This window comes from Apus apus, chromosome 1 (assembly GCF_020740795.1).
Source record: "Apus apus isolate bApuApu2 chromosome 1, bApuApu2.pri.cur, whole genome shotgun sequence".
Classification (NCBI taxonomy): domain Eukaryota; kingdom Metazoa; phylum Chordata; class Aves; order Apodiformes; family Apodidae; genus Apus; species Apus apus.
In genome coordinates this window covers 123663990-123677763 of record NC_067282.1, presented here as the reverse complement: position 1 = coordinate 123677763, position 13774 = coordinate 123663990, and the positions used below count along the sequence as shown (strand labels likewise).

General features: G+C 42.7%; 1 protein-coding gene across 1 annotated transcript in view; it reads left to right on the top strand.

The window, feature by feature from the left end:
* The first annotated feature begins 270 nt into the window (after positions 1–270).
* Positions 271–13774, top strand: part of MGAT4A (alpha-1,3-mannosyl-glycoprotein 4-beta-N-acetylglucosaminyltransferase A) — an 88103-nt gene continuing 74599 nt past the window's right edge. The window contains exons 1-2 of the mRNA XM_051610484.1: positions 271–360; positions 4348–4666. Coding sequence (XP_051466444.1) covers positions 4573–4666 — 94 coding nt within the window. The 5' untranslated portion in view covers positions 271–360; positions 4348–4572. The remainder of the gene's footprint in view (positions 361–4347; positions 4667–13774) is intronic.

Below are 13774 nucleotides of genomic sequence, written 5' to 3'. Positions count from 1 at the left end.
GCAGCTTCTGAGGAAGCCCTCGCGAGACTCAGCTATTTATAGCGCAGCCGCCCAGAGCGACAGGCCAGCCAGCCAATCCGCGGCGCCCTACCCGCGAGGCGCCCATTGGCTGCCGGCGGGGGGGGGGGGGGTGCCCGGCCGGTGGGCGGGGCACACGCGCCGGTGGGCGGGGCGGGGCGGGGCGGCGGGGGGTTCCATGGCGCTCGGGGCGGGGGGCGGGGGCGTTGCTGACGAGCGGGGGGCGGGCGGGGGAGCGGGCGGGCGGGCGAGGGGAGCGAGAGCCCCGGCCACAGCCGGCACAGTCGGTTGCCGCCGCCGCCCGCGCCCCGCGGCTCCCCCTGCCGGAGCGCAGCCGCACAGGTGAGGATGGGGCAGCGGCGGGCAGTGGGTCCCGCTTCCCCGCTTCCCCCCCCCCCCCCGCGCCCCTCGGCCCCCCTCTTGCCGCCGCTTTCGGACCCGGCCGGCAGCCGGGGAGAGGCGGCTCGGGCTCGGCTCTCTGGGAGGCGAGGGCCGGGCGTCCCGCGGGTCTCCGCAGGCTGCGGGGCGGGTGGGCAGCGGCGGCGGCCCTTCCCCTGCCGGCGCCGCGGGTCTCGGCGGTGTCGGGGGAGGGACGGGAGGCTCGGGGCCGTCCTGCTCCCCGCTCTGCCGGCGTGCACCCTGCTGCGCCCGCGGGCACCTGCCTAGTGCTGCTGCTGCTTCGCCGGACTCGCTGCCCTCCCCTCCTCTCCCTCCCGGCCCGGTGCTGGGGGAGCCCGCGGCGCGGGGCTCCGGGGCAGGGCGGAGCTGCTCCCGCTGCCTCCGCGCTCCTGCCGGGGAGGGCTGCCGCCGCGCTGCCTTCGCTCCCGGCCCACCTGCCAGGAACCCGAGGAGCAGAGTTTTCAGTTTGCTGTCCTCCTTCTTTCCTTCCCTCTTTCCTTCCCCCCCCCACCCCCCGCACCTCGCTGCGGTGCACCGGGCGCCGCGCAGCTCCCCGGACCGGCGTTCTCCCCCCCCCCCCAGCCCTGGCAGCGGCCGGTGCTTCTCTTGCCCGGTCCGGTTTTTCTCTTTCCCGACTAAGCCAGCCGCAGCCGAGGCGGAGAGACACCGAGGAACCTCCCGACCGTCTCGGGATCCCCTTTTTCCCCCCCCCGGGTTTGAAGGGACTCGGCTGCCAAACGCAGGCGGCCGGCGAGCCCCCCGGTAACGGCCCGGCCGCGCTCGGCGGGCTTTGCTGGAGCGTCTGGGTGGAAAGAAGGTGGAAAAGCCCCTGCCTGGCAAATATTCTCCGCCTTTTTCTTCTCCTTCTTGGTGTCTCTTATCCGCGGACCCTTCTCCCTTGTGGCTTCAAGAGCAACCATTGAAATGCAGCAGCGCTGCCGTCGTAGGGGGTTTTGCACCTCCCGGCAGGATGGGGTCTGGTCTCATCCCCTCAGAAGTCTGGCGCTCTGCAGGCTTTGATCCTGCACCATCTGACCCTTCGGCAGCTACCTAATGAACCTTTGCAGGGGCTTTGACATGTGTCCGTTTTTATGGTTTGCAGCCGGCAAGAGGCTTTGTATGTGTTTTGGGCGTGTCTGGGTACGTACAGAAACTTTTTGGTTTATTTAAGCTGTGATTCCGGAGGGTGCTGCTCAGCATCGGAGAGGTGCCAGGTACCCTTGGTACCCACGGCCTCCAGCATCTAGCAAGGGTCGTTCCTGTAAGTCTGCAGTGGGAAATGTTCAGGTCATAGGAACGCTGTAAAATCTCCTAGGCTTCATCTCTCTGGTAGTAATACCCTGTCATCGTGCTTGCTCAAACTGGATTACCCCTCAGTTAAATTTGTTGAGTTTGTGTTGTAAATCGTCGAACAAACCTAAAGTGATCACCTGGGGATTAAATAATATATATGGGTTTCTGCTGGTTTAACTTATATGCATTTTTAAAAGCTGCAACACTTCTGGTCCGTGCATGGCCTTGATGTATGCAGTTTGATATAGTGAAATGCTTGAATAATCATCTAAGTACTCTTGAGCTGTAGCTGAGCTGCTAGTGCCTGTGCTAAAGGGAATGGGTACAGTGGGAGAGAAGGAATAAAAGCAGAACCAGCCAGCGCAAACCTATGATAATCATTAATTAGAGACAATTTTCTTCGTACTCACTGCTAATTGAATCACGTTGCTACTGGTTTGTTTTTTTGTTGTTGTTGCTGTCTGAATTCTTTCAGGCTGCATTTTTCTGTGGATTCAAATATCACAGTGGGAAGCCCTGATCACAGCATCTTGATTTTATTGCAGCAAATGTAAAAAATGATGCCCACATTGTCTGGCAAGGCATGTGGTTCACTTCCTTGCAATATCGGGTGATATTTTTACTCTCCTGGCTGCCCTCTCTTGTTTGCATGTCAGACCAGCTGTCTGTTGCCCCCACTGGGATAATCCATCTAGTTTGCAGCCTGGTTCTTTGTGCACACCTGAGCTGCTCCAGAGAGATCTGACTGCTGCTAAGATAATGGTAGAGGTAGATTACACTTTAGGCATCGTGGCTTCAGAGCTGCTTTAGCCATGTTAAACTGTTAGTGTTGTTGACCTCATCAGTGTCCTAATAATTTTTTCTGGTAGTCTGAAGTTCCTAAGTTCATGTAGACAAGCCTTAGAAAATCTTGGGGGTTTGAGATCTTTACCTCTCTTTGCTGTTAAAGTTCACCTGACTTTTATTTTCTCACCTAATTGCTATTACTTACCCTTCTGACTTCTATGATGTCTGTCTCCTGTTGAAAATGCTGGTCCTGATGGTATTTCCTGGCATGCTCTCTATGTTAGCTTTCTATAGGTCTCTCAGCAGTCTTTATCTTTCATAGTGTTGAATTCAGGTTTCTTGTATCATAAGGTCTTTCGTGGTTCTTTCTATTCCTGCTCATTATTTTGTTTCTTACTGAGTTTTACCATCCACTTTGTCTGCTTCCTGTGTACTTGAATCTGTTCTCTTCGTGATAGGTGCCGTGTGATTTCTGAGTTAATATTTAAAGCCACAAACCTGTCTGTGTGCAAAGCTCCTCAAAACAAAGCACATTATTAGCATTATGTGTGAGGTAGTCATAGTCCGAAGGTAAATGCTTTCAGTGACCTGATGTTGTGACCAAGATTTGAATGCAAATGCATGTAGTTCTACAGCTTTGTTGTTCTCTCGTGTTCATTTGTCAACCGTGCCAGGTGGTTATGTACTGTTTTGCAGACTTTTCAGTAAAGGCAGTGTGTGCTGAAATGCTTGCTCGGGAAGAGGAGTTTAGATTTGACTGGAATCTCTTGGTGCTATAATAACAAAATGTAATTTTTTCCCTGTTGTTCTAAATGCACCCAGGCAAGAGTGTGGCAGAGATTGGTTTTTCCAAGGGAAATTCAAAGCAAGTTATTTATTGGTGGGTAGCATACTTGTATCAGATGTGGTTTGTAGTGCGGGAAAACTGGCAGTGCCTTTAAAGAATGTTGAATGTTAATGTTTGAGCTACTGTAAAGAATGATTTACGCTTGAGAAACGAATCTGCCACACCACCCTCCCCCCCCAACATCTTTTAAAGTCAGTTTATTTATTTCTCTATTCTCTTTAGCTTGCTCAGTTAGGACAGTGTGGTTAAATGCTGGCTCTACTTGACCAACTGAGGACTTTCTAAACTCAGAATATGGAACCTTCCTCTGTGTTAAAACTGAACTGTAGGTAATTTCTGTTTTGTCACTGTGTGTGCATGGCAGAGGTAGAAGAGTGATATGGTCATTCCATGGCATTTTGCGGAGCTTTTGGGTTGTTGCCAGTTGGTATAGATTGAGCAGTCTCTGCCTAAGCTAGGAAAAAAAAAGATTGTGGGTGGATCAAATACTCTTGCACTGAGAAGACAAAGATGAATGATGTAGGTTTGTAAATGCAGTTTAAAGCTCAGATCTCTCAGTTCACTGGGGGTGGTTTTGCTGCTGCAGTTGTATTAAGGTTCACTGAATTCAGAGGGGTTCTGTAGGTGTGAGTACTTAAGAGTGGGGCCTTGAGTTGCTGGCTTCCTGAAGACAGCTCTTGTATCAGTTCATCACTTGCCAGTGTGACATGTGATCTTGCTTTGAGTTTATGAAAAAATTGTCAGGTTGGTTATGTGTATGTTTGCCCTTTAGTGTCCAAATTAATGTGAAATACAGTTCTTCTAGGTCCAAGCAGTATTAACAGAAAAAGGACAAATTAATCAAACAAGTTCTATTCCCCAAGCTGAGGCTGGTGCAGTGCAAGAGGGATGTGTGTAAGCCATAGTAACCAGCAAATGGTAGTATTTCCTTATTGTGTTTTGGTACGTGGGGGGACTCTTCTAAATGTTTTTGGCCTAATCTTTTAAAATTCTGCTTCCTTTAGACAGGACTAGAAGAATAAAGAGAAGTTTGATTTATACAACCTATAAGAAACCTTACAACAGTTTGGAACGGATGGATTGATGATACCTCTGCTATGTGAGAGCGACATTGGGTGTCGGTGTTGGCCAGCTACTGCTGGTGGACTTCAGCTGACTTCATTGCAGCAAGCCCAACCGATAGGTCCTCGTCGCTGGTAGAACATAAACAAGTGTGATGCTGAAATGAGATGAGGCTCCGAAATGGAACTGTGGCCACCGTGTTAGTTTTCATCACTACTTTCCTCAGTCTGTCCTGGTATACTGCATGGCAAAATGGAAAAGGTGAGTAAAAGGCTCCAAAACCAAATTGACCTTCACGTGGCTGTATGGCAGAGGAATAGACAGGACAGGCGTGTGCACTGCTGCTGGATGTTAGCAATCTAGAAATTGCCTGTTGCCTAGGTCTGCTGCAGAAGGCATAGCCTTGGTGAGGAATAAGCACCTGCTGGTAGATTTGGAGCAATTAACTTAGAGTGATCCTGACTTTAAAAAAGAAAAATAAATGTACCTGAAGAAGAACAGATGCTGCTGTTGGAGGAGGGAGTTGGTCCAGGCAGAACAGTTGTGGTTTGTTTTTTTTTTTTTTCCCCTGGTTTATAGTTTTTGGGAAAACATATGGTCTCTGATTGTTTGGTGTTGTGTTTTTTGGTTTTGTTTGTTTGGGGTTTTTTTTTGGTGTGTTTTGTTATTTGTTTGTTGTTTTTTTTCCCCCCATGTAACATATGGCCAGTGGACCCGGCTGGAGAATGTTATTTTTGGTGCTGCTTTCTGTCTTCCCTGATGATTCTGTGATGGTGGTGGCAAACTGCCAGTCAACATTGTTGAAAGACTTTTCTTGCTGTCTTTTTAATGAAATGTAAATATTTCACATCAGAGTATCATATAAGAAATAAAGTAATGTGAGCAAGTTGACTAGGAAAACGGATCTATGTAATGTGAGCAATCTTATTAAATAATCAAGTAACTATTGTGTGTAGTAGATTTTTACCTTTTTATATATCTTCGTTGATTTTACTGCACTCCATGGGAACCTTGGAAAATTCTTTTTTTTTTTTTTTTCTGAGTAGGGACTGTTAACTGCAGAGAAGATGTTTCAATTTTGTCCCTCAGTAAAGTGAATAAACTTGTTCAGCAGTTGTTTCTGAGAAAAAGAAAGGGTGTTTTGGTTTGGTGTTTGTTGTTGCTTTTCTTTATAAATATGTGATCTCCTAAAACATAATAGACTCTGTCCTTCAAAGATCAAATAACTTAAAAATAGATAGTTGGTCATAAGTGAGATTGCTACATCGTTTGTTCTGTTTACTGAGAATATTATCTTCAGTTGTGCCTCAGGTTCAATAAGAGGAAGCTGTGGTTTTACAGGAATACTGTTTGCTGTAACACAGCCAACTTGCAACCTTTATTTAAATATAAAAGAAGCAGATTATTTTGGTGGCATATTGACAATTTTTTTTTCCCCGTTGGGCACTTGTAGGAGAAGCAAATGCTTTGTGGGGTGATCTCAGTAGCAGTTGGTTGGTACATTACCCTTCTGAATGTAAGCTGCAGGAAAAATGCAAGGTTCTCAAGGTTGTGTTGATATATAAATCTTTCAGTTGGACAACAGGAGTGTAGATGCGCCAAAGGCTGGTGAGAAAAGGATATTTGAATAGCACTGTGAGCAGTATTTTTTTTCATTTTAATTAATATCCCATTCTCTAGTTAAATTTTATGTTACTGATTCATTTCTTGCTGAAGAACTTCACAATTTCGCTTTCACTTCAGCAAAGGTATATACCTATGAAGTTCTTTTCCGTGCTTTTTTACTTTGACAAATGATTTACAAATCTTGTTCTCTTTTGCTGAAATATAACACAAAGACAAGTTGCAATTTAAAGAAATTAACGTGAATCTGCTATTTGGAGAGTATATATGGCACTCAGTGGCAATTTAAGCTTTTGTTTTTCAGACTCCTTTCATTTTTTATATCTTTTTTCCCCATCTGAATGCTTAAAATTGATACATACTTAATGGTGGTATAGAAGTTCTATATTTATCTTCTAGATCTTGCTGTCAAGCATTAAGATGGTAACTTTTAAAATAAAAATCAGGGTAACGTGACATCAGTAATGTGTGAATTGATCAAATCACAGTTATAAAACTACAGTCTGGATAATTAATTTGCTCTTAAGTTGTTGCATCAAGAGAAATTTATATATAGAATATTGTCTTTTAAATTGTTTTACATTTTCACTGAAGTTTAGCATTTTGTTAATTTGCACAGGTTGTCTAAAACCAAAACACTGTTTCATTTAGTATCACATTTTCAATCGGACACAAACATTTCTGCACTAATGGAAGAGGTTCAGAAACTGATTATAAATATTAAGATATTTTTTTCCTAGCTTAATATAATATTGTGTTTATTTTTTAAGCCTTGTGGGATGCTATCTTAATTGATAACATTTGCATTAGAAATTAAGAGCCTCAGTTAGAAGCAAATGTTGTTCTTGCTGTTCCAATTCACTGAAAGGCTAAGGGGTGTCACATGCTCCCATCATCATCCTTTGTTATTCATTATATTTATATGGCATGCACTAGTTTCCTGTAGGTGTTTGTCAGTCTTTGGAGAGCAGAGTAAGTCTACACTTGGAAAGAAAATACTATTTGCACTTTTAAAAAGAAAAAGCAACCCCCCAAATTGCTAGCTTCTCAGAGATAACTAAAACAAATTTTTATTTTTAAAAGCAGAAGCATAGTCCCTTGCTTGTAACAGCCGTAATCCAGTCTTCAAGTGATTAATTTTAATTGAGGAACTAAGATCTTGGAAAATTGTCACTTAAAATGCAGAACTATTTGTAGAATAGCAATAAGAGTAGGATGATGTGATACTTTTGTAGATGATGTCTTCCTCTAGTACCTATACTTAGTCCCAGTCTATGCAGGATACGATTTAGACATTTCAAAGTGATTCAAACCTTGGTACTATTTTGAAGTGCAAAAAAGTGCTTTGCAAACTTGAAGGATATACTGAAAAGTTGTGAGGAGTTGAAGCAAATAGTCTATCTGAAATGCCATGACTGGAAACATCGTGACTCTGGCTTACCCAGTGATGTGATTATCTAAATAACCTTTCACAGGGCAGTTTGGATGAAATGGCCAATTACATGGTTTTGCTCTTAAAGTTAACTATGTTTGAAGAAGGTGGACTGAAATACTTCTGTTTGTTGGAGAGAGTCTTCAAAATTAGGCTGAGATCTTTGTCACTTTCTGATGTAATATGCGGAAGTACCGGAGTTGTTAGGAAGCAGTGCAAGCCCTGAATATACCTAGGAAAGACATCTCCTGTGGGATTCATGAACAGGAGTTGTAATACTGCTTTCTAGGAGTTAAAAATGTGCTACTGTTAGCTCAGCTGAAGTAGATGTGGGAAATTTGATCTTGCCAAAATGCTGATTGGTTTGGTGCACAGAAGGAGCACTCTCTAAGTATCTGCAGTCACTTCACACTCACAGTTCAATGAGTTCCTCCTAAGACTGAGGTCTTAAGCAGGTGATAACTTTATGCTTGACACTATTTCTTTTGCCTGAATCATGCTTTCTGGTACTACTAACCTGCTCAGCATCACAGGTCTTCACCACCTCATTTGTGAGCTATAGAAATGCAGTGTTGGTTTTTTTTCTCGTCTTAGGAAGATCGAACTAGTAAAAAATAGTACTGCGTACTTAGTACATCAGTCACAAAATTTACATCAAGACTATTGTGTGCTATATAAGGAGTGTAGTCTTGATGCTTTGATCTTTACTGTGAGCAATGGTCCAAGTACCTAATGTTCCAGGAAGAACAGTATGCTCCTTAATGCTCAAGAACCTCTTCTTCTTGGGTCAACAACCTTCCTGATGACTGTCCTCAGCATGGAAATTGGTAGGGAAGGTAAATGTCTTTACTGACTTGGGGCGTGCATGATAGGATGAAATACCTTGGCAAAGCATTTCTCAGCCTCATCACTTTGCTTCCCGTGTTCTACTCTGATCCTGCCACCTATGATTAAAAAAAAAGTTAAAGTGTGTGTGTTTTGTTCTTGACGAGAGAGTAGTTGGCAGCGTCTCGTGTCACTTTTAGAAGGTATTTGGCTACTTGAAGTGGTGAGGACATGTACTGGAATTTGTATCATGAAAATCTGATGCATCTTAACCCTTCAGGATTGTCTAAACTATGTAGTTTTCAGAGCAGTCTGAAACTGGTAGTGTATGTGATCTTCTTCACATGTAAAACCTTCTTCTTTAACAAAATTGGTTGAAGAAGCTCCTGGTTTCTAGTTCATCCAAGGGTACTGTCATAACTGTAGATCTCTTCATTGCATGAGGGTGGCTCTTTTTGGTACACTGATGAAAATTCACTAGGGAAGACCTCCAAGACGACTTTTGAGATACTTTACTAGCTTCCTAGTTTGCTGAATATTCACTCATACTTAAGTAATGATGGTTGGAGCTACTGTTTTCTTTTAAGCATTGATGTTGTCTCTCATTTGGAGAGACAATGCTTTGGCCTGTATCATGAATCTGTTGTCATATTTCTCCTCTAGCTATTTTAATAAAACTAGAATCACTGTACTCTTTCTCAGCCACAATCATCATAAATGCTGAGAAATATCTAAACTTAGCAAAAAACATAAGAGAAACTGAACAGAGCAAAACAAAAAACCTAAGCCAATGGTGGAAAATTTATGAGTAAGACCCAGGAATATTAATTCCTGAAGGAAGAAGAGTCCTGCAGAACCATGGAGAAAGCAGAGAAAGGAGGACTTTACATATATTGTGTGTGTGTGCATGTGTATGTGTGTGTATATATATATATGTATATATATATAAAATGTTGTTTCCTATGGTAGTGGTTATGCAAATATTCTCTTTTAGAAATAGTATTTTGTAACCAGAGCCCACCTTATTTTATGCTTTGATCCTAAGAGATTATGCTGTTTGAGTGAATGCTGATTGCAGTCCTCTGGCTGCCTATTTTGATTTTCAGAGTCATGTGCTGATATGAATTAAGAGCAACCAAAAAAGTTGGACTACAGACTGGGAAGTGGAGGCAGGGGAAAGGAAGGAACAAGATGGAATGCTAAAGTAGAAAGTGCATGTAACAATTTCTGCCAGTCAACTTGTTTGGAGAAGTCTTTTTCATTTCTATTAAATAGAAGGGAAGCAACAGTTTCCTTTGGAAATTCTGTTGCAGATCTTCCAGAAGCTGAAGTTAAAGGAAATACGAGTTTCCTTTATTTGTAACACCAGCACATGAACATTGCTCTGGTTGTTATCTAAAATGCACTTTAAGCTTGGTTTCCAAAACCAACAAATTGACACATAGCTTATTGCTGAGTTGAATTTCAGTAAGGCAAATTGGGAATGTAGGTTTGGAATGGTTCCTGAAAGTTCTGTGTAGGTAGGGAATGCACTGTCCCAGGTGAGTCAAACAGAAGAGGTATAACCTGGCTGTTCAGGGGGACACTTTAGGTCTGTAGTATCTCTGGGTCTGTCTTGTGCCTACTGCAGTAGAATTTCTCTGATACTAGTGATTTTGGTGACCTGCAGCGGGAAGGTTCATAACCAAAGGGGCTTTTGCAGCACTGCCATGTCCCCTTGCTTTTCTTGTAACCTGCTAGCTAGGTTAGCCCAGCAGTTTATGGGATTCTAAAACTTGGTTGCTACCAAAGCATTTAACGTGACCGGAATCGGCCAACATCTTGAGGTGCTGCTTTTGATAGTGACCCAGCCCTCAGCTGGGGAAAGGCAGTACTGCTGCTCCCTGTGGCTTCTCATGCTTCCTCAGCCTGGGTCTTTTCTGCATGCAGCACTCCTCCTTGTTGCTGCTGTGCAGAGACTAATGTTTTAGTAGTGGTGCCAACCCAGGAAAGAAAGTTGCACCTGGCACAGCTACTCATAGGGTAGAAATGTATCTGCAAGTGTATCTATTAGGAAACCTTTCAATGGATTTTAAGCCAACATCTGTGTGTCTTGTTGCTGATAACTGTCTTTCTAGAGTAGTTAAAAATGTGACCGTGGTTCTATTGTAACAGCGAGCAAGATGGGCTTCTCAGTGGTCTGTCCTGGCTTTCGAGATGGTTGATGTTTTCCTTGGTGAATAGGTGATGAAAGGGAGAGATTTCTTACTAAATCTCAAATAGCACCATGCTGGGGGGAGCAGCAAAGGTTGGCAGAGAGACTGAAGTTTAAAATAACTTATGCAAATTTGAGACCTAGTCAGGAAAGAGGGTGAGTGGAGGGTTGAAGGTGGGTGAAAGTACCCAAGACAAAACATGAGGTGCAGTAAAGCAGAAGAAGATCAAAAGAATGGGGAAGAAATTTGGTGTTAGCAATCTAGTTAGGAATGCTAGTTTACTGTAGATCCTGTGCTACGTGTGCGTCATCATGTTATAGCAGAAAACAAAAGAAATGGAACAGAAAAGTGGTGTTTAGGAAGTAAAGAAATATGAAGTCTACTGCTCCATCAAGACGCAGGAAGTCATCTTTCTGCAGTGCTTGGCGCTGTGTCCACTTCTAGATGCTGCACTGCAAAGAAAATAAGAGTCATTAGGTGAGGTTTAAAGCAGGAACAAGTGATCAAAGATCTAAAAAATCTACACTGTAGGGGAAGGGTCAGTGTCCTGACACTGATTAAGTTAAAGGAAATCTGTGAGAAGAGACACAGGAAGATAATTTTCAAATATTTAAAACAAAAAAAAAAAAAAAAAGAGAGTGATCGTCTTTTGTTTCTGGCCATAGTGAATAATAGGAGATGAGGGTCTGAAATTGAAAGGAAGAACAAGGATAGACAGTGGAAGAAGTTTTTTTTTTATTGGCAATTATAGTTACATGCTGGAGTAGATTGTTGGGAGGAGTAAAGAATTTCCATGGAGACATTTTAAAAAGAACAAGCTAAACTAGTGATAAGTAGAAGACACCAATACCATGTTTGTCACCAATGAAGATATTTGAGCTAGCACAAGAAAAGTGAGTTATACTGGTTTTTAAAGTTAGTATGACACTTCCAAAGTAAGTCTTACATAGGGAAGACCTAGAACTGGCAGAAATTATCTAACTTTGAACTAGCTATCTTGCTGAAATTAGTTTTAAGTGGAGGATTGGACTAGATGACCCCTAGACATCCCTTTTAACCTAAGCCATACTAGATTTTCTAGACCTTTGCCAGGTTTATGTCTTCTTGTGCCAAGAGCAAAATGCCATTGCATTTCATTACTAAATAATACTGATACTTGCTTGCGATATGTGAGAATTTTCCTTTATTGTAATAAAAATGGATCTCTTAAAAATAAACAAAATGTGGGCTTGTACTTTAGCAGAGTCACTTAACCTTTTATTGTTAAGTTCTACAGCCCTTTCTATAGCTAGGAACCATGAAAATACTGGGTTAGAAAAAAAATCTTAAAAAGAGACTTGCTTTTATTTTCAAGTGTTTGGGGTTTTTACACCCCTTCCCCCCCCACCCCTTATCCCCACGGTTTAAGAGTAGTATCTATTAAGTAACCTTATTCCTGCTGTGTGATCACAGCTCTACTTGCTGTCCAGAGAACAAAAAAGCTTTTTCCCTAGTGGATACAATCTTTAGGATTAGAATCCTGTAAATTGTTTATTTTTAGGATAAGACACTGGTAAGTCTATAATTTAGTTTTATTTTATAATGCACTATGTCTTGTTTTCCTGAACATGGCAGAGAGTGAATAGAAAGTGGTTTCCTTGCTTACAGTTCAAGGCTTTATTACAGCTAGTCTCTCCCTAAAAAGCAGTTACTCCAGACAGTCTTTTAGAGCTGTGCTTTCAGCTTTCATGCAGTTTTCTGTCTATTCCTGTGGATACTTCCCACAGACATGCCACCCATCTATCTAACAGTAAACAGAAACCCTATTTTTGCTTGCAGCAATGTATAATTCTGCTGTCTTGTGCTCAAAAATAATCAGTTTCCTATGCTTTTCAAGCATAAATGTTGCTATTGTAGCCCACAGATACCTCATGGTCTTACGTACCAATGCCATGAACATGTAAGTTTCCTCAGACTCTTCAGAGATAGGCTGAACAAAATACTTTTTCCATTAAAAATTACTAGTAAAGCAGTCGTGCAAACAAACAGCCCTCATACATAGTTGCACAGGCCCTAGAGACAGCCTGTAGAGGTACTGTTGGAGAGATACTTGAATAAAATGCATATGATGCATTCGACTTACACATTTGACTTACAAGGCTGTTAATTTGCAGTGATGTGAGAGCATGGTGAAGCTTTGATCCTGAGTTGTTTGCTTGCAAGAAGGACAAGTTAGAATATGTGCTCAGAAACAGCTTGTTCAACACAGTTGTCAAGGCACGAAAGAAAAAAGGAGCATTTTCAGCCTGAACCCACTAGCATGTGTGGAAACAAGTCAGCCTTCTGCAGGTTGAATTTTGTGCCCAAGTTAATAAAGAATTTCTAGAAGTTTCAGCACTTAGAATGGCATTGTTAATTGTGAGGTGGTAGCACTCTCCTGACCAGTTATCTTTCGATAGATGAATTTTTTCTAGTGTATGTATTGTCAGATGTTAAACATTTATCTGTAAGTTAGCTTTTCTTTCTGGCTTGTGTGTTTATGTTTCATTGCTTTCTGAGGGGAGGGAAAAGAATGGCTTAAGGTAAGAGTGTCTTGATTTCCATGTACAGAAACTCACTTACTGACAAGTCATTGGTAGAAACAAATAATGTTAAATTTTGCAGAGCTTTCAGGTTGTCAGAACTGAGTGGTTGCTTTTTCTTTCCATGTCATGGTTCTACCTACTTTCCTGTGTGCTTTGTTTTCTTGCCACATTGGTCTGTAACTGAGTTAATACATCTGAGAATATACTCTCAGAATCTGAGCCCTAAATGCTCAACAGTGTGTGAGTAAATATGACGATGATTTCTGGAGGATGTTTGGGATACATCTCATTTTTCCTGGACATGACTTCTTTTTCATCATAGAAATCTTGTCTGGGCAGAAATCTTTCAGATGCAGAGCCTGTTAGCCCTGGGTGCTGCCGCACAGGCATCCTGTTGCTGACCAGGTTACTGCATGACCAGAAACCCCAGTTGTGTGCACAGAGATTGTTTAAGTGTGCACAGTAAGTGACACCTTTGGGAAGTTTAATGTAAGTACATATTTGTCATAAGTAGTTGTTGAACAATTGCCCAGTAGTCCACATGCTTTTGGGATGTCTGAGAGAAATCAACCACTCAGCTACCACCCACTTGGCTGGCTTATGTTCTGCAAGTCACATTCTGGAGGACGTATGGAGGTGCATGTGTTGTTTCTGTGGAAGTGTCAGGGTTTAAAACATTAATATCTGTTGACCAGGGAGGCTCTAGAGAGAAACGGGAAACCTTTCTGAA